Source organism: Sarcophilus harrisii, chromosome 1 (genome assembly GCF_902635505.1).
Source record: "Sarcophilus harrisii chromosome 1, mSarHar1.11, whole genome shotgun sequence".
Lineage (NCBI taxonomy): Eukaryota > Metazoa > Chordata > Mammalia > Dasyuromorphia > Dasyuridae > Sarcophilus > Sarcophilus harrisii.
In genome coordinates, this window is record NC_045426.1 from 211,862,216 (window position 1) to 211,887,750 (window position 25,535).

Sequence of the window (25,535 nt, forward strand, 5' to 3'; positions counted from 1 at the left end):
TTGCTTCTTAAGACAAAACTAAATCTAAGTTATAAGAAGATAGTTGACTATTGTTATTTTTTAATCCAAAATAAAAACTTAAAAAAAAAAAAAAAAAGGAAATGGTACACTACCCAAAATAGTGTGCTCTTAATCATGGAGTACTGGAATCAAGAAAGTGACTGGACTAGAAGAACAGCAAGGTTCCATTTAGCTCCAGTGGTTCTATAAAAGCTTTGCCTAGCAAGGTTGCATTTGATCATGTCATTCATTAAACTCTCTTCCCAAATATGATATATTTACAACATGGGCCAAACACCAAACCCTAATTTATAGGAGTTACTCAGAAATCTAATACTGCAAACAACAAAGAACATTCAAGTATAAAAGCATATGGATGAGTGAATTCAAAAAAAAAATGAAAAAGTGAAGAGGACACTATACAAGAAAAAACAAATTATTTTTAACAATATCAAATTCAAAATTCCGAGAGTACTTTTATTTTTCTAAGACTATTACAGAATCTGAAGAATATTTCCCAGGAGTCTACTTCTCCTGGGACTGCAATCTTGGGACTGTCATTTGTTTGAAAAAGCTTGTGAAAGGAAAGGTAGAGCTATATTACCTAATAATACAGGATATGTGAAGAGAAAGGATAGGTGCTTAAATGCTTCTATAAACAGACTATTTCTTCCATGAAATTTTCTGCTGCCTTATAAAAAAGAGATAAAAACCAAAAATTTTAGTCCATCCAGCAATATGGACAAAGAAGTGAAAATTATCCTTACTCAAGATCGTCTGTATTTACTTCAGATACAAAACAAATATTTTGGAAAAGATACAAGATAATTAATTTTAATTAACTCTGCTTTGGCTTAATTACAGGAAAGCCCTTTTACTACAAATGATAAATGGAAGAAAGATTCATTCTAGTCACTTGCTTAATGTAAACTTAAACATAGGTCACATGTGATATCAAATGATCACTCTTTTAAAAAAGAATAAAGTGCTGCCTTCATTAGTCAAACAAGATGGCTTTTAAATAAATTCCAAAGAGGAAACACAAGTTTATGAGCTATGCTAGGAAGCATATCACTACACAGCAACCCTTATGTGACAAGAAATTCTAATTGCTAAATTTCTGTGAATACTTTGGATTTTTCCAGACTGAAAACATGTAACTATTTCTAACATAATTTTATTTTTTATTTTTATTTATTGACATATTTTAACACAACAGACATTTTGAAATTTTATGTCTATAATACTACAAACTCCAATTTTTCAGATCACAACCTATCCATACCTGCTCTCCTGTAGGAGTCTCAATCACGTTCCTTTCCTAAGCTTTGCTATGGAGAGTTAGTTGAAACTATACAATTGGCTGGCAATCTCATGTTCTCCTAACTTTGGAATGATATCAATAGAGCATGTGGGTTTTCCAGAAATTCTCCCTTATTCTCACTGAAAGACTACTTCATCTCTTTTTTTTTCAAAATCACATATTTCTTCAAAATATTTTACAATTCAATATATTTTACAGTGTCTCCTATATATTTCTAGGTTGTTGTTCTTTGTTATACATAACAACCCAACAATATATCTCCATCTCCTTTTAAGTAACTCACAACTTCAACTCTTCAGACAGCAATGGAAGGCCATAAGGGTAAAAAAGAAAGTCTCTGTTCAAGGAAGAAGCCTATAGTTTTTTAAAAGTACTGTGTTAAAAGCATTTCTATAGTGCCTAGTATGTGCCAGGCACTGTGCTACATATTTTACAAATATGTCATTTGATAAAGATTTTAGTATTCCAATAATATATGAAATAAAAATATATAAGAAGTTAAAATCTCAAATAGCATGGTATTGAAACTACTTTAGGTAGATAAATGGGAAGAAAAATGAAAGAAAAAGTAGGGATTATCTTTCTACCCCAAATACAAATGGAGCAATCACAAAAACTGATCATTCTGATAAACACAAAAGTTAAAAATCAACTCAAAATTTTAGATTGTGAGCACCCAAAAAACAGGGAATATCTTTTGCCTTTCTTTGTATATCCCATCTGGCACAAGCAGACACTTAAATGTTTTTGATTGATTATAGTGCTATAATGCATGCATAATGTGAATGATAAAAGAGGAAGAAGAAAAGTCTTACCTGTAAATATGGAACCAAGTCACAAAACATCTGAAGGATATGTTTTTCCAATAATGAAGGTTTGTCCTTTTCACAAGAATCCAGAGGTTGGAGCAACACTTTAAGCAAGCCCATTCTCAATTTTGAATACTCCTCCAACTGGGATGGCTCACAATATAAATAACGAAGAAAAGGGGCCATTACAGAGACGCAGGAAATCTCTGACCTGCAATAAAAATAATGCATTAATATTATTCTAGGCAGTCACTCAATATTTACTGGATATTTATGTGCAAAGTATTGCATATCACAAAGTCTACCAAAAACCATATAAACTTATATGAAAGAACAAACTCAAGTGGATTATGTTTTGTAACTTGACATCAAAAAATAGGCATCACAGTACAAATAAACCTAACCCAACATTAACTTATGATTTTGATATGGATAGAGTTTGGGACTGAGATTTTATTACTATAACAAAATCTGTAAACTCTCTATTAAGGTAGGTCAACACCTTATGAACAAGTTATACTCTCAAAGAGCTGCTACAGCACTGACAAACAATTTAGAAAAGGTCTCAAAGCCAGTAAGTATCAGTAGTGAGAAATGAACACAGGTCTTCCTGGGATTTGATACGAGCTCTCAATTCACAATGCCATAAAATTTTTCATGATTAAAAGTGAAATAATATTTCAAAGAGAAAGTATTTCCTTGATGCTGAATGAAATAAGCAGAATTAGAGTACCATTATACAGAGAAGCAGCATTGTGTGGACGAACAACGTCAATAGATTTTGCTCTTCTCAGCAATAAAATGATCTAAGACAATTCCAAAAGACTCATGATTAAAAATGCTATCAACATCTAGAGAAAGAATTATGGAGTTTAAATATGGATAGAGACACCATATTTTCACTTTTTTTGTTGCTATTGTTTTTTTTTTTTCTTTCTGGTGGTTTTTTTTCCTTTTGTTCTTATTCTTCTTTTACAACATGACTAAAGTAGAAGCATGTTTAATATAATTGCACATGGATAATCTATACTAGATTGATTGCCATCTTGGAAAGGATGGAGGGGAAAAAAAGGAAAAATACTATAAAAGTAAATGTTGAAAACTAATGAATAAATTTTTTAAAAAACTAATTAAAAAAGAGAAAATGTAGTTCCTGGGAAAGGAAGAAACAAATAAAAATGGTGTTGCAAAGATATTTTACAACTTTAAATTTAGGATTCAGTTATTATAATCTGTGAATGATGTTACTAAAAATAATACTGATCAGGGAAAATTTATGAAGACTACATTTATTAATTATAAAGTACAGTAACCAACTTTTTTAGTATCATCCCTTACACCAGTGGTTCTCAAACTTTTGTTTTCAGTAGCTTTATCCTATTAAAAATTATTGAGGATCTCTCCAAAGAGTTTTTGTTTGTCTGGATTATATTTATATACATTTACCATATTGAAAATAAAAACTATTTTTGAATTTTTAGACCCTCTAAAAGGGTTTTAGAGATCCCCAGGATTCTCTAGACCATACATTGAGAACCACTGCCTTACACTGTATTCACTATGACCTATCCAGAGTTGGATTTCTCCTATGAAAAATTGGAATAATATTTACGTCATCTGAAAGAAAGTGTTAGATGAACCTTAAAGTGTGACATGATGTTATTGCCCCTGGAATGTTATCCAGTTGACTCTTGTGGCCATTGAACTTCACAACTAGTCACTTTTCAACCTCTTCCAATTTGACTTTTTTAATTAACACCTTTTAACTTAAACAATTCTCTCAAAGATTAAGAATGATCTTAATTATTAGGCACAATTTCCTTTTCTAATTCTTCAGCTTTCTTGACTTTTCTGGAGAATGTAATACTTGGGAATGCTCCTCTTTTAGGATAATGTCTCTCTCAGAAACTTTTTCTGATCCAACTGTCTTCTGCATCTCACTCTGTTCCAACGCTTTCTTCTGGGGCATCTTTGATGGATTATCATCCCCATCCTAATATCTATGCTCAAGCGCAAGGGCTCTTCCATTCTCTCACTCTATATTGCCTCTCTGGGTGATCTCACCCCCATCACAATACAAAGGACCCCAAAATAAACAGTTAGCCATCGACTCTCTCCTGTGCTTTAGCCTTCCACCCTCTGGATAAAATGGCCTACACAATATTCTACCTCCTGCCTGCTTCTGTGGCTGTGACTGTATTCCAGAATGTGACCCAATCTGGGGTGTTTGGGGCAGAGATACTAAAATGACTTCCCATGTCCTTCTCCCCTCATTTTCCAGGAAACTGAGGCAAACAAGATAAAGTGACCCTTGCCCAGGGTCACACTGCTAGTTAGTGTTTGAGGCCAGATTTGAACTCAGGAAAAAGTCTTTTCCAGACCAAAAGCTATCTTCATTGCACCACCAGGCGCCCATCTCCATATATCTACCATTTGGATTCTGAACTCCCTTCAAGCACCAGAAGGGCCAGATCCTCATGGCTAGACCAGATCTAAAACTGTATTATAACGTGGCAATCACCAAAACGTGGTAATGGCTAAGAAACAGAGTGAAGCGCGTGAGATACAGGAGTAAGTGAGCACAGTCTCCGGTCTGAGAAACCCAAAGCCTTCAGCTTGTGGGAGAAGAACTGCTGGGAAAACTGGAAAAGAGAATGGCAGAAACTGGGCAAAGACCAACCTCTCAAACCACATACCAAAATAAAGTCAAAATGTATATATGATTCAGACATAAAGGGTAATACTGGAAGCAAATCAGGAGAGCAAGGAAGAGTTTACCTGTCAGATCCATAGAGAAGGGAAAATTTATGGCCCAAAAGGACATAAAGAACATTGTGAAATGCAAAATGGACAATATTCTGATTACATTAAATTTCAAAGGGTTTATGCCTAAAGGGCTATGCGTACTCTTTGACCAAATGATACCATTATTAGGCACATATGGCAAAAGAGAATTAAAAAAAAAAATGACATATATGCACAAAAAATATTTATAGCAATCCTTTTCTCAAGTCAAGGAAATGGAAGTTGAAAAAAATGTCTCTTAATTGGGGAATGATTAAATAAGTTACAGTATGTGAATATGATGGAATATTATTGTTCCGTAAGAAATGATGAACATGATGCTCTCAGAAAAACCTGGAAAGCCTTCCATGAAAGCTCATGTAAAGTCAAACGGAGAGAGGAAGGAGAGAGGGAGAAAGGAAGGGAGGAAAAGAGGGAGGGAAAAAGCAGGCAGATTTCAGAAAAACCTGGAAAGATTTATATGAACTTACACTGAATAAAGTGTGCAGAACCAAAAGAACATTGTGCACAATGACAGCAACACTGTGTGATGATCAACTATGACAGACCAGTCTTCTCAATAAGATCCAGGATCTAACTGATCCAAGACAATTCCAAAAGACTCAAGAAGAGAAAGGCTATCTCATGAGGTCCAAAATGATGGGTGTGGTTAGTACAGAAAAGTTGGATCTTAAAAGGTCCTGGGACAGGCAGGGAGAAGGCACTGATACACCACAGTTTAGTTCATGGTCCCATTTTGACTAGAAGTCTTCCAGGAAGAAATCCAAGTTATTTCAAACCCCTGAAGTCCACTTTCTATGGAGGTCAGGGCAGCCTCACTCTGCCATGTTCTATGAGAAATCCCAGTCATTCCCTGAAGTTAAATTTTCCCTATAAATCAACTTAGAACTTTTGTCATACTTAATATTGCCCTTTGGGTCAGTGCAATACACATTTCCGTCCTTCCCCTTCTCCTTCCCCATGCCACATGGTGTCCCTCCTAATCCCACTAGACTGTTTGGTCCCATTTCTCCTAATGCCTAGCTATTAACTCTTTTAGGGTGTTAAGTCTCTTTCAGCATTTAGCAGGCTAGCTAAGAACATGCCCCAACCTTATGGGGTGTTTCCTTTCTCCGAGTAAATGTCAAATTCCACTAAGGAAACTTGTCTGTTCCATCATTAATAATTAGAACTCCTTTCGATGCTCTCCCAACCCATTTAATATTTCACATTTACTACTCCTGTATCTACTGTATCTCTTCATTTCATCCATCATCTCTTCCCCTAAAAAATCCTACCTTTTGCGAAAGAGATGGCCATTGTGAACTCTTCACATGACCGACACCCTAACATCTGGTGCTTCACCCAAAATGCATCATCTGGGGTCTACATATACAATTATACCCATATCCAAACTTTGGAGTCTGAATACTGATTAAAGTAAATTATTTTCACTTTTTTGTATGTTTGGGGCTTTTTATTTCCATCATGGTTTTTCTCTTTTGTTCTGATTCTTCTTTCATAAAATGACTAATGTAGAAATGTGATTAATATGATTGTTCATGTATAACTTATATCATACTGTTTCTTGAGGTACAGGAAAGGGAGCACCAGGAGAAAAATTTAGAACTCAAGACCCTATAAAAATCAATGTTGTAAACTTATTTTTTTTTTAAAGAAGGGCTACATCCAGCCAAAAGGCTTTTATGACTTTACCAGTTCTTAGTATTCTCCTTCACTCACATTACTTTGCATATATTTTGTATTTATATATGTGTATAAATGGAAGGAAAAGTGTCACAAACACAGACACAGAGAGCTGACCTTAAATATATGAAAACCTCAGTCAAGTGCTACCTTCGATCCACATAGTCTGTGTGATTCTGGGCAAGCTAAACTCAACATTTTAAGCATAGTCTAAGACTATGTTTACCAAAAGGAAGTCCTGTTTAATATAGAGGGAGATATGTTAACTAAACCAATGAAATCTGAGAATTAATTCTTACTAATGTGTAAACCAGAAGAATGTAAGGTGCTTGAGGACAGTAACTATTTCATCATATAGAACCTGGCAAATAAGAGGCTCTTAATTGTTGAATAAAATGTTGCATAAACTAGCTTAGACAAAGGCTACACCTTCACCTTGGAATTGCCTGCATGCTGAGAGGTCCAATATGTCTGTTTAGGGCACAATTCTACAGAATGTCATTAGTATCCTCCCTGGAAGAGAAAAGAACTAACAAATCTTTCCATTTTAATACCTTCACATTATGCTTGGTCTAAATCAATCCAGTTATTCAAAGCTATTCAATACTTTTACACATTCTAGACCACCCACTACAATGACCACACAAAAAGTTTAAAGTGCTCTACAATATTCAAAAGTTAGTGCTGAGAAGTCATTTGTGACTTTAAAAGATTAAAGCACCGAGAGACTAAGTGAATAAACATTAACATCTAAAAATTATCACATGAGGAAGATACATACTCATCCCCACCAGAAAGACTAAATATCTGTTACATTTATGAATTATCTAAGTCAGAAAAATCTTAGCTCTCCATTTCTCCAGGCACTTATTGCAGGTTCAATGGCCTCACTACTGCCATTGTACAAAATAAAAAGGGCTCGTTGATCATGCAGTGATCAGATCAAGTAATTTCTATTTTTCAAAATGAATAGTGTATTAAAAAAAGACAGCGTTAAGGAGAGCATACATAACTCCATGCATGTATAACCAACAGAATAAGAATCCTCATTACATCAACAGTAGTCAAGGACAACTTAACTGCTTTCTTTTATCTGAAAAGCTAACAATGAAATGAAAGGCTAATATAATAAAATAAATTAAGAGGCTGCTTAGACCTTATTACAGAAACAGAATAACAAGTACATCCTTAAATATGATGCGTTATTTTAAATTGTCCTTATTTGATTTCTCCTCATTTTAAATATAACATCTTTTACTTACATCTATTTCATACAAGTTTAATTCCTTTATATGAGTGGAGAAAAATAAAACAGACATAAAGGATTAGAACACCAAACTTCAATATCAGTATTTTCAAAATGTGGTTGTGCTTAAAGGCTACTATATACATTCCTTCTTATTCTTTTTTGACATCTAAAATTTAAATAGTGATAAAATAGTAAAAGCAACTGCTAGGATTCACATAATTCTTAAAGCTACTGCTTTAAGTAGCTTTTTTTTCCTCTACTGATTATTACCATTTTATTTTGCCTAGAGTTTGTCTGTACACAGATATTTCATGTTATCTCTTCCACTAGACTATGAGCTCCTTGATGTCAAAAAATAGTTTGTCGTTCTTTGTGTAACCACTTCTTAGTACCTAGAACAGAGTAGAAATTCAAAAAATGTTTACTTTTTGATTTTAAGGTTTGCAAAGCCCCTTACAAATCTGATCTCATTTGATCCTCACAACAACCCTTGGAAGTAGATGCTATTATTAGTCCCATTTTAGAACTGAGTAAACTGAGGCACAAAGAAGTTAAGAGATTAACCAGGGTAACATAACTGGTATGTATCTGGGGCAGCTAGGTGGTGCAGTAGATAGAGCACCAGCCCTGAAGTCAGGACGACCTGAATTCAAATCTGATCTCAAACACTTCCTAGCTATGTGATCCTGGGTAAGTCACTTAACCCCAATTGCCTCAGCAAAAAAAAAAAAAAAAATTAAAAACGAACTGTTATATATCTGAAACTGGAATGAACTTCAGGTTCAGTATTCTCTCCACTGCACCACCTAGCTGTCTAGATAACAAAGCTATGAATCAGGAAACCCCTGTGGTCCTAACTCTGTAACTTACTAGTTTCAAAGAGGTATATATAAAAATGAGTATGATCTTTAAGGAAAAAAAATAAAATAAATATATATAGATATAGATAGGTATATAGATATATAAATCAAGCTTGTTTTTTTCTTAGTTTTGGTTTTTTAAAAAATCACCATAAAAAAAATCACCAAGTATAAAATATAATCTGAAACATCCAAATGTCTATATAAAAATTACCAATAATATTCAAGACTGAGATTTCTAATCTAAATAAGCGAATCAACAGATCTCAATAAGTATTTCAGGGAATGTAATTTAAAGTCCTAGTGACTTTAAAAGAATGCTAGAATAATTATTTAAGTATTTAGGTTTTGAAGTTTAACCAAACAATAATACTGTCAAATGAAACAGTGCAAAAAATAAAGCAATCTACTCTGGTAATTCAATCTAAAAGAGAATAATGAATGAAGAGGGACTGCAGAATAAGCACACGTATATACTGTTCATGGGAGTGTAATTGATCTGGTCATTCAGGAAAGCAATTTGGAATTATGCTTTTTTTGAAGTGAATAAAATGTCCACACCCTAGAACCAGAGATAGTGCTGCTATACATATAGCTGGAAGAAGTCTAAAGGACAGTAAAAAAGATCATGGATGCATCAAAATTCTTAAAGAAGCATTTTTACACTGGCATTGAACTAGAAACAAAGTCAATGCCCATTCAGTGGGGAATGCAATGGAACAGAACTGTGCTGTACAAAACAAAAAAAATGAAAAATTCAGAGAAACATAGAGAAAACATGACCCAACGTAAAGTTAAGGCAACAAAGCCATAAAAACAACATATGTAACGACAATAAGATACAAGAAAAGAGACAAAGGAAATGGAAAGAAGAGGGGATAAGAGTACCAAAGACAGACTGGGTAAAAAAATTCCTTCATTCCATCCTTTGAGATGGTGAAGAAGCATTTTGCTGAAGTGCCCCACCAAACTCACTTATAGTTTATTTTTGTTATATGGGATACTGGATTGAGAGAAGGGAGGATATATCTGCAAATGAAAGAGGCATAAAAAGAAAAGATCAAAAGATAGCAATAAAAATTAGTTTAAATTCTTATCAAAGCAAAACCAACACTACAAACTAAAAATTTAATAATTTTTATTAATTTTAATAAATTTAATAAATAACTTTAATAAATTAGTCCTAACCTGGTCCTTAAATTAAAAAAAAAAGTTAAAATGAAAACTGGTTAACCAAACAAAGATTCTTAATTTAGAGTTGTGATGTAGATAACGGTTTCTTAAACTTTTTCCACTCACAATTCCTCTTCAACTGGGAAATTTTTATGTGACCAAGTATATATGCATATAAAATTGGCATAAAAATCAAACATTTACTGATAATAAATCATAATTTCATGACTTCCACATTCAGTGACAAGACTCAATGTTTATGAAGCTCTGACATACATAACTACTTTCATATGTAAAGGCTGTTTGTTAAATAGGGACTTTTAATAGAAGTTTATTAAAACAATTAGTAATCTCCCTTATACTTTGGAATTAACTATTTGTATATATTTGTAGTTGTTTGCTTCACATTTATTACATACATAAACATACATATACACAAACACACGTTTATACTTGTTTCCACCATTACAATATACTAGAGAGTACAGAGTGTTTCAATCCCTACTTGTACTACTATTACCTAGCATACAGTAGGTGTTTTTAAAATGTTTGTTGATTATTATGACAGATTTGGTTGTTCTCAGGAGTTCAGTGATACAAAGCAATCCCAATAAACTTTGGATAAAAAACTCTATTCACATCCAGAGAAAGAACTATGGAGACTGAATGTAAATCAATATATGCTATGTTCACCTTTTTTTTCCCTTCTGTTTTTTTTTTTCTCTCTCATGGTTTTTCCCTTTTGTTCTGATTTTCCTCTGGCAAAATGATTCATAAGGAAATGTGTTTTTAAAAATGAATGTACATATATAACCAAAAAAAAGGGTTTTCTATATATAACTAGAGAAAATATCTTTTTTTTAAAAAAGTATGTTGATTGACTTATCTTTGGTCAGCATCTCCTACCACTGGCAGACTGTCATCATTTAATCCTAGGATTCATCTAATTAGCTGTTAATTCTGAGGTAACCTAGACACTTAAAATCAGACTACAAGGTCAATCTGAAAATATTAAGTATGGCCAAAGAAGCATTAATCTAAATAATCTTATTCAAAGAAAAATTGGAAAACTCATGATATTATTGCATGGAGGGGGGAAATGTCAAAGATAGTGTAAGCAATGTAATTAATCCAACGCAGAGGCTACCATAGCTACCAAATACAACAGTGCCAATATTATATTATTGGGCTTAATTATTTAATAGAATATGGCCCAGGGCCGAGGCTCCTACAAATCAGTGAACCTCAGTAGGATTAAAGCAATTGCACATACAGTAGTGAATTATTCTCTGAGCATAGCTATATGTGATCCAAACAATTCCAATGAAAGAAACCTTGTAATTCTGGCAAAGGTTCAACCCAATGGCCCATTTCCAAGGAGCCAATATCTCACATGTATCTTCTAGTGGTTTACCAAAGATTCCAGTTCAATTTCCCCAATCAATTAACTAATAATTCATTTCTTTAATAATGGCTTTCCCTGTATTCAGTATCAATCAGCATCAATCAAACTATCAATGAGTTTGGGTTTTCTTCCCCCTATACTTAAGAAGAAACAGCAAAAACATTTTGCTTTTTACATGTTCCTTATTTCTCGGGTCAAAGACTATCTGTTAAGAACTAAAAGGCAAGTTGCAAAGTAAAATATTCAACAAATAAATATCATCCCTTCAAAAACACTTCATTTTACCTTTCTGGGCACTGCTGAAAAAAAGCTGTAAGTTGTTGTAGAAGAACTGGCCAACAATCTGACCTATTTTCAAGCACAGTGATGAGAGGATGATGATGATTTCTGAAAAATAAAATTAATTTTTAATTAATTTATTTGGAAAATTCCTGAATATTTTCTCAATAAATATTAAGACCATATTTATATTCTAGTCACCGTAATAAGTACTAGAGATTCTGGAATACAAAGAAAGGCAAAAGCCAATTAGCTTACAATATAATATGGACAGATACCCCACAAAAGATAGCTGAAAAACAACATGAGGTTATTTCTTTTTTGTTATTATTAAAGCTTTTTTTATTTTCAAAACATATAAATGGAAAATTTTGAATATTTATCCTTGAAAAACCTTGTATTACAAAATTTTTCCCATCCTTCCCCCCCAACCTCTTCCCTAGATGGCAAGTAATTCAATATATGTTCAACATGTGCAATTCTTCTATACATATTTCCTCAATTATCATGGTGCACAAGAAAAATCAGGTTAAAAAGAAAAAAAATGAGAAAAAACAAAATGCAAGTAAACAGCAAAAAAGGTGAAAATACTGTGTTGTAATTCACATTCAGTTCCCACAGTATGCTCTCTCTGAGAACAAATGGCTCTTTCCATCACAAAACCATTGGAATTGGCTTGAATCATCTCAATGTTGAAAAGAACCACTAGTCAATAAAGGTGATATTTTATCCGACCTCAGTAAGTGTTTACTAGGTGAGTGACCAAGGGCAAATCAGTTAACCCTGCTTGCTTCCAAAAAATAAAGCAAACTTTTTTAAAAAGTCTGATCTATTCTTTAGGAAAATCATTTTGATGGCTGAATATTGAAGGATGGATTGAAATGGAGAGAGACTTGAAGCAGGGAGACCAGCCAGAATGATACTGAAACAATGTAAGGATGAAGTGATATGGACCTGAACCAAGTGGAAAGAAAAGGGGAATATATGAGAGGCAATACAAAATGTAAAATAAAAACAACAAAAAATGGCAGCTATATATGTGAGGTAGGAAAGAAAAAAAAGTAAAGGAAGATTCATAAGCTGGAACCTTAAATGACGGGGTAGACAGTGGGACTCTTGACAGTGACAGAAACATTAGAAAGAGGGGAGAATGGGGTACCTAAATATAAACAGTCATATCATAACTTAGAAAAACATGGAAGATGTTTTTTGGTACACAGAAGAAAAATTCAACACACAATTACTAGAATCATAGAATTAAAAAATGGATAATTTGGATTTATTGTTGCTTGTTATTCAGTCATTTCAGGTCGTGTCCAACTTTTCATGATCCCATTTGGGGTTTCCTTGGCAAAAATAGTAAAATGGTTTGATACTTCCTTCTTTGGCTTATTTTACATATGAATAATTTTGATTATATAAAATTTATAAGTTTTTGTACAAACAAGCCAAATTCAACTAAGATTAAAGGATAAATAGTTAACTGGGAAAAAAATCTTTACAGCAAGTTGATCTGTTAAAGATCTTATTTCCCATATATATGAAGAACTCATTCAAATTTATAAGAAAAAGAACCATTCTTCAATTGATAAAGGTCTATGGATATGATAAATGGTCTATGGATATGAACAGGTAGTTCTCAAGGAAGAAAATGCAAACTAATCACAAAAAAAATTTATTTTTTTTATAAATACAAATGACCAATGATGAAACCTGCTATCCACTGTGAAAAAAAAAATGGATAAAGGATACAGAATGAGATGTATTTTTGCACATTGCCATTGAGGAAATTTGATTTTGCTAGACTATTTGTTTGCAGAAATCTGTGGTTTTTTTCTTTCTTTTTTTTTTTTTACAAGTAGGGAATGGAAATGAGAATGCAAGAAAATCAATTTTTATTAAGATTGAAAAAAATTAAAAAGGGAGGAGGGTTCTATATATGCCAAATATTCATGCACTTATTAGTTTTACCTAATTGGTAAAACTAATTTTATTTTTTTCCAATTTTATTTTATTCCAAAAGACTTTTCATAAAATAGAAGTAATCTATAAATATTTGGGGGGGGGGCGAACCCACATAAAAACTTTTTTTTTCTTTAAGTTTTATTGATTTTTGATTTTACATTAGCCATTTTGAGATGTCCTCCTCCCATCACAGGAGTGAGTCTTCCCATGTAAGAAAAGCAGTTAAGTAAAACCAACACAGCTACATGTTTTAACATTTATAGTCATAGTACATATTCTAATATTTTATGCAACATTTATAGTCACAGTACCCTCATCCAAGGAAAAGTAGAGAAAGGCATTTATGGCTTACTCAATTTCACTTTATAAGACCGAGTAATTTAAGCTACTTATTTCTTATTTGGTTTATTTTTATAGGGTAATCACATTTTTGGTTACAAATGGTATTGTAACATCTCAATTTGAATGAAACCCTACATATTCTTATCTGCAATCATTTAGCCACTGCTCTGCTTAGCTGCCAATCTCTTGTCTCTCTCTTCAGCAATTGTAAGGCGGATACCCTTTCCTCGGGGAGGAGAGATCCAAGGCTTATTACCTTTGCCAATAACAAAAATGTTTGAGAGCCTAGTGGCAAAACTATTGCCATTGGCATCTTTTACGTGGACAACATCAAAAGAGCCAGGATGTTTCTCCCTATTTGTGATCACACCAATTCGACCCAAGTTAGCCCCACCAGTCACCATACATAGGTTACTAGTATCAAACTTGATGAAATCAGTGATCTTGCCGTCTTCTAAATCAATCTGAACTGTATCATTCACTTTAATGAGAGGATCTGGATAACGGATAGCACGGGCATCATGGGTTACCAGATGAGGAATACCTTTTGTACCCACAAAGATTTTTCTCGCTTTGCACAATTTATATTTAGCCGCCTCAACAGTGATATGATGAACAGCAAAGCATCCTTTCGTATCATAAACCAGATGGAAATGTTCACCCATCTTCTCAATACTAATGACATCCATGAAGCCAGCAGGATATGTAATATCAGTGTGGATCTTGCCATCAATCTTGATGAAATGCTGCATGCAGATCTTCTTTACTTCATCTTCAGTCAGGGCATACTTGAGTCTGTTCCTCAGGAATATGATGAGTGGGAGACACTCTTTCAGCTTGTGGGAACCTGTGGATGGTCTTGGAGCAAAAACTCCTGTTAACTTATCCAGCATCCAGTGCTTTGGAGCTGCTACACACTTTAGAAGCTTCTTGGGACCACGAGCCATGGTTATACTATATTTGAGATAGAATGGGAAATTTACTCAACTGTCAGATCAGAGACTCCGTCTCATAAGCTGTGTGTGTTTGGCCATGTCACTTTACCCCTCTGAGTCTTAGTCCCTTTACTAGAAAGATGACCAGCCAGTCCCAGAGCCGCACAGCCATAAAAACTTTTTTAAAAATATAAAAAGAGAAAAAGACTATTAGATTTGGCAATTAAAGAGATCATGGCAACTTTGGTGAAAGCTGTTTCAGTATAATAATGAGATTGGGAAGCCTATATAAAAGACTATCTAAAGAATGAAAGGAAAGGAAAGGAAGTAGAGATATTGATTGTAGACAAAGGACTAAATCACAAAACCAAGACAAGATACAGAATGATAGTATTCAGAATGGAGAAGACGACATCAAGATTTTTGAAATATGCAAGAGAAAAAAAAGTCATTGGAGTCATAGGTATGATTGTAGGTGAAAAGGGATGAGTGACACAAAGGACATGATACACTGTGAACTGCTGGAGAAGATGAGATGGAATACAATCACTTATGTGTATAAAAAGGGGTTTGCCTTGAAAAGGAATAAAGTCATCTCTTAATGCAAGATAGGTGAAAGAGGAGAAAGTGATCAAAGGCCTCTGAATAATTAGGAAGGGTAAAGAGGAAAGTTCTTGGTGAAAGACTTCAAGTGTTACAGTGAAATACCAGCCAAGGTTCTCTGCTGAGAAAGTAATGAGAGAGGAAGCCTTATAGGAGAAGAATTAAGGAGGGATGAAAACATTTAAAGAAGCTGTGGAATACAGGAGGAGTTAAACATAAAAGGATTGCCTTGCTGCTGTGAGAGCCCAGCTGAGTACAAAACATATGCGTAACTATGTTTAGTCAGTGTGGTTTCATGCATTATTGGTATGAAGAATGGCAGTGAATAGTGGGAATGACCCAAAGTAAGGATTCTCAGAGCAAGATCAGTGACTGAATATGGAGAAAAAAGTAAAAGACTTAAGAGAACAGCTGAACTAGTTACTAGGGGATCAGGATAAGTAAGAAAGGAAGATGTAGCCAGTGTAAGAAAATATGCTTCAGAAAGAACTGAGGGGTAGAGGGATTGGATGTCACAGGGAGAACAGAGTTAAAAAGTTAGAGAGGAAATTAATTTGGGGAAAACACCTCTCTAGAAAAAGTAAACTTAGCTGTCAAAGAAGAACTACAGAATTGTGTAAAGACAGATCTTAAGGCCTTACTGATTTCTCAGTTCAAGGAAACCCCCACTATCTTAGAGACTTCCTGTTCCAATAGGATGTTCTGATAAATAACTCCAGAGAAATACATTATCCCATTGGAACAAACCTGATCTTTGACCATTCCTAAGACCTCAAAGTTAAAATGTTCTAACCATGAGGTTAATACTGCTCCAAAACAATTGACATTCTGTCCCTATTAATCAACTTTCCAAATAGAGAGTAAAATGAGTAGTCTCACCTCAAAAGCAGCCTAAGGTTGTGCCAAATCCTATTTATCTATCTCCCTCCTCTTCTGAAATCCAGCAATTGACCATCAACTAATGTTAACTTTTTTTTTAAATCTTCTAGCCCTCTGTCTTGAAATATTTGACTAGCAATCAAAAGAATCAAAAGTAGGAGGAATCATTTAGGATTTCAGAATTGAACAATTTCCCCAGCAACATTACAAGTCCCAATTCCTTACATTCTAACTAGCTATCTATCTTCCATGCTCTCCTTTCTCATCTCTGCTTCCTGGCTTCCTTCAAGTGTCAGATAAAATAGCAGCTTCTTCAAGAATCTTTTTACAATCCCCTTTATTGCGGGTTCTATTCTTCTGATTATATTCATTTTATTCTGTCTATATCTTGTTTGTACGCAGTTGTTTGCATGTTGTCCTCCCTACTGGATTCAGAGCTCCTGGAAAACAGCAGCAATTTATGCTTTTCTCTGTATCTCCATCACTTAACACAAGGCCTGGCATATAATGAATGAGTACTTAAATGCCGGCTGACTTAGTTTTAGAAGATAAAACAAGGACTTTCATATAAAACAAGACTGAGGCAAGCCAGCCCATGAACTAATACAAGAGGCACTCTATCTTACACGGTGGAGGTTGCCACCAAAAGCAGAGCTGTAACACATTCAAAGCCTTCCTTTTAAAAACCACAGTAGGTGCTGCTACACACTTTCTGTTATTTGATTCCAACTCATTAATCTCACAAGCCCAAGCAAATTGATGTGCTAAAAGATAAAAGTGTGTCTCTTAGAATTCAGCGAAATTGAAGGTTAGGAAAGGTAAGAGCAAAGAAAATGAAATGTAAAGGTGGGGACCTTTCAGATATCTTTAAATCACCCCACACCTTACAGGGGAATTGGAGACTTGTAGCAATATATTTGCATATGAAAAGACCAACAGTCGCTATATACTGGCCAGCCCATACCTACCATTCCCTACCTACACATATCAAGATATTCATTGGCATAGACACAGAAGAGTATATTAGAGTTTAAAAAACTGAGGAACCCCATATACCAAAGCTATTTGACAGTTATAGAGCAAATGGTCATTGCCTATTTATAGTCAAGCCAGCAAAGATGAATATTTGAGAAAATATATTAGTGATCACAAGTTAAAGGGAAGTCTCTCACTAAGGAGGCCCAGACTTAAAGAAGAAAGCTATGAAAAATAGAGATTAATAGGTAATTAAGACAAATTATATTTCTGATATGCTAATATATAACCAAGTTTACTAAAGCTGTTAATCTTTTCAAAAGGAGCAACTGCTAGCATATGTACCAATAAAGTTGCAGTTATGAACACTATTTTGCAGATGAAGAAACTGAGACAAATAATTCTAAGTGATTTGTCCAGGATCACTTAATAATGATTATCCAAAGTAGGATTTGAACTCAGATATTCCTGATTCCTAATAAAGCCAACTAGTATAATATAAGAAAAATCATTCCACACAATCTCTCAGGTAGGTTAACGGTAGCATTTATGACACCTTAAACAAGAAATGTAACAAGAAGCATCACATTTTCATAAGGTCATAAAGACCACTCCAGGGCTCTAATGTAGATCATTTCCCATTCTACCTCTTCCAAAAAACGTGCAAATGTCTTGGTTATCAGCCAGATTTCCTGAATATAAGAGTTTGTTCAAATGAAGCCAGGGTCAATAAATAAATGTGTGTGTGTGTGTGTGTGTGTGTGTGTGTGTGTGTGTTGGTCGATATATGTATATAGATATAGATATAGATATATACACACATATATATGTATGTATGTATGTATGTATATATGAATGGGATTAGAAATATAAAATGCTGAGTTTTGACTACATTATAATTCATCTGCCTATTCTGCAAATAGATGGGAGGATAGGTTTAAGCTAGAGTTACTATTCAGACAAAGGGCCTTGTTCCACTAGAGACTGGCATAATAGATTTTGTTTAGCATCAGGGATGGATGCACACTTGACAGTAAATAGAACTGAATCAAACAAAAATTATCTATATTAAAGAGAAACAAAGCCATCTGAATAAATAACATTCCCTAAAACTGTATGTCAGATGTTAGTTGTATGATTATGTGGAAAACAGACCCTTCAAAAATGAGTTTAGAAATCATAATCCTTAAGAGGGAAAGAAAAGGCTGGAGTGAGAATAGTTTTCTTAGCAATTACATTTTTAATAAATCCACTAAATATAATTGGCCCAAATTTAAAAATAACATCCTCCAAAAAGCAGGCTCGTGGGTTATATATATGCCAAGTAAAATAGCTACACAATAACAACCTTTTCTCAGGAATCATCGGCCTTAATGTACATAAAAAGTACATAAGATAAAACAGAACTTGAAACTCATACTAAAAGCAAAAAGGATGGAATAAAATGTTTTTGCTGAACCACTCAAAGCCACAGAATTGAATTTTTTGAAAATTCTACAAACTTGATCAAAAGAGAATCACTGAAGTTAGAAAAGGTCAAAGTCAATAAATGAGTCACAATGATGAGGTCTTGTTACCACTGTGTACCAAAGTAACACAAAGTGGGAATTAAATTTTTTTTAATTTTTGAGAAATAAAATTATTCTTTTAGTTAATACAGAACCAAAGTCCAAAGCAATTATAATTCAACTATATTTTTGGAAGTATATGTATTTCCACAAATAACAGAAAATGTTCTTCCTATCTAAAGTATTATAATCAGAGCACGGAAAACTCAGGATCCTAAATATATTTAATTTGTTATTATTCATATTGAGAATATGGATTATTCAGGAATTTCTTCATTTCTGCATTTTTTTTAGACATTTACCAGTTCATTAAGTACCTCTAACAAAAGAACTAAGACTAAAAAGAAAGTTAAATCTGATTCAGTCAAAAGTTCTGATAAGGGGGAAAAAAAAAAACAACTTGATGGGAGAAGGGACAAATACCAAATTTAGATGTAATGTGTGGATTTCTGTGAATTAGTGTGTCTGATTGTGGATGATCAAACCAACATGAGCTCAGAATGCTCTGTCACAGGTTAGGTACAAATAGTTCCTATGAACATTAGGGTTTGATACTCAAACTTTGTATACCTCACATTTCTTCTGAGCTAATTCAATTCTGCATTACTCATATAGTATAGTATGTTCTCTGATGAGGGCATGCCAGGCTAAGCCTTTGCCAGTGTCTCCCCTGTCATACAATCAATTCAAAAGTTCTTAAGTGAGATCTTGAGATCAAGTGTCCTTTTATCGCTTTTTCTGAACGTTTTGTGAGCACTTGCCCTGTGTGAATTCTCCATAAAAGTCTTTTTGGCAAGCATACGTTTAGCAGTTGAACAATGTGGCCAACCCAACAGACGTACTCTCTGAAGCAGAGTTGGAACACTTGGTGGTTTAGTTCTTGAAAGAACCTCAGTGTCTGGTATCTTATTCTGCTAGGTGATCCTCAGAATCTCCCTAAGACAATTCAAAGGAAAGGATTCCTTTTCTTGGAAAGGCACCAGTATATTGTCCAGATTTCACAGACATACAACAATGGGGTCAGCACAATGGCTCTGCAGATACTTAGACTTATCGATTATTCAGTCTAATATCTCTCCTCTCCCAAATTTTCCATCAGAGTCTCCCAAACACTGAGCTAGCTCTAGCAAAGCATGTGTCAACCTCATTATCAATGTGTATATCCCTGGAAAATACATTGCCAAGATAAGTAAACTTATCAATTTGCTGTAAATTATCTCCATTTGTTATAACTAATGGTTCCACATATGGATAGTGTGGATAGGCTAATAAAGTATCTGTGTTTTCTAGATGTGAATTGTTAGGCCAAAATTAACACAATCAGCGGGAAACTGATCCTTATTCCATTGCATGTCAGCTTTGGAGGCTGCATTGGAGTGCAGAATCATCTGCAAACAAAAAAAATCATGCACCAACACTGCTAAAAAGCAGGCAAGCAAGCACACAGCCTTGTTTCACTCCTCTGGTGACTGGGAGAGTGAGACCTTGTACAGAATCCCCACAAGCAGGTTGTCATGAAACTGATATACTAAACTGATGAGCTTCTCTGGGCAACCACATTAACATAAGCCTTGATGACTGACAGTTTCAAAGGCTGTGGTCGGATCGACAAATGTCGTATACAGATCTCTGTCCAGTTCCTGGCATTTTTCCTGCAACTGTCAAGCACTGTTATAAACTGGTCCCTGGCCCTTCTGAAGCCACACTGCCTCTCAGGTGGATGACTTTCTTCTTCCAGGTGTAGGATCAACCTAATAAGGAATACCCTAGGAAGAACCTTGCCAGCAATGCCTAAGAGAGAGACATCCCCCTTTCTCCCATAACTCACAGGATAATCTATCAGACATAAACTCTTCTTGCAATAAAATCTGGAAAATTTCAGCCAGCTTTTGTATGAGCAATGGACACACACACCCCTTTCCACAAGGAATTAGAAATTGAGTGGGTGCTCATCAGTTGGGGAATGGTTAAATTTATATGTGATGGAATATTATTGTTCTGTAAGAAACAATCAGTAGAATGATTTCAGAGAGGCCTGGAGAGACTTACATAAACTGATGCTAAGTGAAGTGGGTAGAACTAAGACTACATTGTACACAGCAGTAACAAGATTTTTTTGATTAGCTATGATGGATATGGCTCTTTTTGACAATGAGGTGATTCAGCCAATTCCAACAAACTTGTGATAGAGCCAGAAAGAGAACTATAGGGACCAAGTGTGAATCACAGAATAGTATTTTCATGTTTTTTTATGATTATTGTTGGCTTGCTTGTATGTTTGTTTTTTCTTTTCTCTTTTTTTTCTGTTTTTGATCTGGTTTTCTTGTACAGCGTGATAAATGTGTAAATATGCATATAAGAATTGCACATATTAAAACCTATATTGGATTACTTGCTGTCTAGGGAAGAAGGAAAAGGAAAGGGATGAAGAAAAATTTGAAACACAAGGTTTTGCAAGGGTGAATGTTGAAAACTAACTTTGCATGTATTTTGAAAAATAAAAAGGTTTTATAGGAAAAAATTATTGTTATTTCCATATTCATATGCATATATAATAATTGGACCTTTAGGAGATGGTGAAATCTGAAAGCGAGTAGGGGTAGGGATGAAAGGAAAAAGACCTAAAATAGAGGCTTTGGGTATCTATGTTAGAAGTGGATGATATTCCCTCAAAGGGGAATAAAAAGATCATACAAACCTAATCCCTCTTGCCCAAGATAGCCCATCAAATGCTTAAAGACAGCTATCATATTCCTCTTAAATCTTCTTCTACAGGGTAAATTTCTGTACTTTATAGCAAAACCTCATAATCTCAAAATTCCTTGCTATTCACTGGATTCTCTCTAGTTTATTATATCCTGTGATGACCATGTTAACAACCTGGATACTTTAGAATCAGCCGGAGTCAGGATCAGCAAAAGTCCTTGATCTTTATTCTTTGTGGAGGTGAATGGAATGGTGTTAGGAAGAGAGTGGAATTGTTACACGAATCCAGCAGGAGTCCACCCCCTAAATCCTGCCTCAATCTTTCTATATGCCAACAGATCAAAATCTGCACAGAGTAGTGGGCAGGGCCATTCTTTCTCCAAGCATATGCTAATAAAATATTGTCCATTTGGTAATTAGCCTTAAGTGCTTGGACCTCAGTGCATCAACTCAGTTTCAGCTCATTAAAATTTCCCTCCTAAAATATTGTATCCACAACTACATACTCTACTCTAAATGTGATCAGTGGTACAGTGGAACCATTACCTTACCATCCACTTAAGATTACTGAGGCAATAGCACACTTGATTTTCAAACATACAGCTAACTCCCGATGTGCTTACAGGCTACTAAAACCAGAGGTATACCCTAGTACCAGCTCATACTGGCTCATAAAACAACTATTAAATTTTCACTGAGAGCATAAGAACCTCGGAAGCTGGCAAATGCTACACATGAGAACTTGATTTCTTATCTTGTTGATTGTCTAGTCTAAAGAAAGTAATGGAGAAAATATTAATGAGGATGATTAATCCTAAAGGTGTGCCTTGCATACATGATTTTAGAGAGATGGTGATAAACATTTACCATCATAATCTTCAGAAAAATTCTCAGACCCCTATAAAACAAAACTGCCTGGTCACACTTCTGTGTCACCTGAATATCTGACAAACAAGCCATTTTATCAATGGCTTGCATTTCAATTCACTGACTGGGAGAAAACATTAAACAACAAAGAACCAAACACTGATTCCTGGGGTATTTCATTAGAAAGCTCCTATTCTAAATTGATTTTGGATCATTCATGACTACTCTTAAAACCAATTTGAAAACCACTCACTATGCTAATAAACACCTCTCCATCTTGTTCACAAGGAGCAATAGGAATAACTATCAAAATTTTTGCCAATATCTAGATTAAAGTATTTCTTTCACCTACCATTCTAGAAATTCTGTCAAAAAGGGAATTAGGATTAATATAGAAAAACTTAATCCTGGTGAAGATAAATTGGCTTTTATGATCACTGCCTCCTTTTCCAAATGTCCAGTGACAACTGTCTTAATAATGTCTTTTATTAATGCTCCCAGGAATCAACGTAAAATTCACTGATCAATAGTTTACAACCTATATGCTAGTCCTTCTTTAAAAGAGCGAGACAGAGAGAGAGAGAGAGAGAGAAAATTTGCCCTTCTCCATAATCTTTCAAATTCTATCAACACTGGTTTAGCACTCACATATGCGAGTTCTACAGGACATTCATCTAGACATTTTCACTTGGACTCGTCAAGATGCTATCTTTCTATTTCTCAGCATATCTTGATGCGTAAACTCCATATTAGCAATTTGTGCTGTCTTTTCCAACCTAAAGATTATTCTCATGGACATAAAATAAGCAAAATGTTGGATAGCTCTAATTTCTCTCTGTTGGAAATCACCATATTCCCTGTACCCCAATCAGCAGTTTTTCCCTTATTTGACTTGCAGTATAATTTAGTAGGATGGGCGAGGGGATAGGAGGGAAAGAAAGGAGAGGTCTTTTTTGATATTCTTAGTTTTTCCATCAGCCTCAGCCTAATAGGAACCTTAGCTTAACCTGACACTATACTTAGACACCAATTCAATAATTTTATAGTCAGCCTTGTCCACCTTTAGGCAATTCTCTTGTTCTTTATCATAACGTTTTTTCTCTTTGTGTTTTCAAAATTTCTTTCTTGAGTTTCCCATCCTGTAAGGGTTATAGAATTTTAGGCCATGAGTTCATTTTTATCTAGTCTCTGTATTTACTGAAATGTGCTTTCCTTTAAAAGTTGAAGCTAATCAGACTACATCTATTTTCCTTTCTTCTATCACAAATTCTAAGATGGCACAGTTATATTCCACTCCCCCCAAGATTCCCATCATTCCTAATCCAGCAAGCAATTCCTCCTTTTTGTTAAAAATAAGATCAAGAACAGAATTTCTCTTCATTCATTCCTTCACTTTTTGAAGTATGAAATTATTATCAATGCAAGGCAAGAAGCTATCAGTTGCTCTGTTTTTGGAAGGTAAAGAAAGCTCCAGAAGTTCGACTGAAATACTGGAGAGAAAAAAAGAAACAAGATTCACATCCAGTTCTTCTAACCTCAAGTCAAGAACTCTTTACACTAACCACAGCCTTTATACACAATTGAATTCCCCTTTAAAAAAAAAAAAAAAATCCACCTTATTTTGTACATGTATATGTATATGTTACATATACAAACACTGTTGATTTAGTTCAAGTTGTAGGCTTTAATCTCACTAAATAGACTAAGTTCATGAAGACAGGAACAGTCTCTAATTCATTTTGCAACTCTTCCCATTGCCCACCTCTCACTAACACCTAATCTTTTCTATAAAATATTCAACAAATGGAGCTTATGAAAAAAAAAAAATCAAAGCCAGAAGAGATGACAAGGATGATCATTTTCTTTTTTTAAACCATTAGGTTAGGAAAGCCAGTGAAAAGAAGAATAGCAATGGAATAAGACCTGGAATGATACTCACTAGCCAAAAAGTCACAACTCAAAGAAACTTTACTTATCTCTAAAATACAGATAAGAATGTTTGCATGACTCTACCTCCCAGAATAGTTGAGAGAATTAAATGAAAATGGACGCACTTTGTACTACTCCAGGAACAGGGAAGAGAAATGCTACTCTAGAAAATGGGGGCTTGTATTTAAACAAATGAATAAAACACAAATGCTGAGAGTCAAGGAAAGAAAACTAACAATTCATGTCCTTATCCCCACTGTCTTGAATTTTTGCTTTGTTTCTTGCTTTTGATATTCCTTATTTTATTTATATATAAATATGTATATATATAAATTCTTGATTTTGATATCCCTTATTTTACACACACACACACACACACACACACACACACACACACCCTTGGACCCAATGCCCACTGCAATTGAGTTCCCCATGTCTGGAATTCCTAATTGCAGTTTCTGTTCACATTATTTTTATTTTCCTAATCAGATGTTTCTCGGCCCCTTGCTTTTCCTCTAGACAAGAGTTCAGGTGTAAAGCAATTAAGATAAAGTGTCTGTGTTGAACAGAGCAAGAAAACTCCTAAAGCAGAACTGACAACAGCACAACCTCCCCTTTGCACTCAATAGGTCAACACCTCATTGACTACAAGGACCCACAAGATTAGGGACATGTTTTACTTAAACTCAGAACCAATCACAAACTTTTATGCACAGTATTTCCATATTTGGATGGATCTTCTCCCTTCCACAACACGGAATCAAACTATTCATGACCTCTCATTAGTCTGACTTTTATCCATATATTCCAATAAATCCTAGACAAAGGAATCTACCCATCAAACCATCAGTATTCTTCCTCTGGTTCTTCTGTCTCAAGTTCACAGTGCTCCAAAGAAACAATTTACTATAGAAGGGAAGGTCAGATACAGTATTTCTACCGTCTTCTCCTTCAATGATATTGCCAATACAAAACAGTACCTTCATTTTAACTGATGGGGGCGGGGAAAGAACCTAATAAATGCTAAATTTGTGGCTCCACTTGAACAAAGGCAATGATAAAATAAGATATGTAACTAGATTCACCTTTCCAAGTGTAAATACATCAATCTTAATAGAAAGGGGGGGTGGGAGAGATTAGTCTTGTAGTATGCAACTATGAAAGCAAAAGTTATTT

At 34.5% G+C, this 25,535-nt stretch overlaps 2 protein-coding genes across 7 annotated transcripts in view; both read right to left on the reverse strand.

Moving 5' to 3' along the window:
• FOCAD (focadhesin) overlaps positions 1–25,535 on the reverse strand; it is a 352,199-nt gene that overhangs the window by 252,530 nt on the left and 74,134 nt on the right. For all 6 annotated transcript variants that reach the window (XM_031969053.1, XM_031969044.1, XM_031969047.1 and 3 more), the window contains 2 exons: positions 11,597–11,698; positions 2,140–2,344 (listed from right to left, as the gene is read on the reverse strand). In XM_031969053.1, coding sequence (XP_031824913.1) covers positions 2,140–2,344; positions 11,597–11,698 — 307 coding nt within the window. The remainder of the gene's footprint in view (positions 1–2,139; positions 2,345–11,596; positions 11,699–25,535) is intronic.
• On the reverse strand, positions 13,744–14,998 carry LOC100914183 (40S ribosomal protein S4-like). Its single transcript, XM_003761387.4, has one exon. The coding sequence runs from the start codon at positions 14,842–14,844 to the stop codon at positions 14,053–14,055; it is 792 nt and encodes a 263-aa protein (XP_003761435.1). The 5' UTR covers positions 14,845–14,998; the 3' UTR covers positions 13,744–14,052.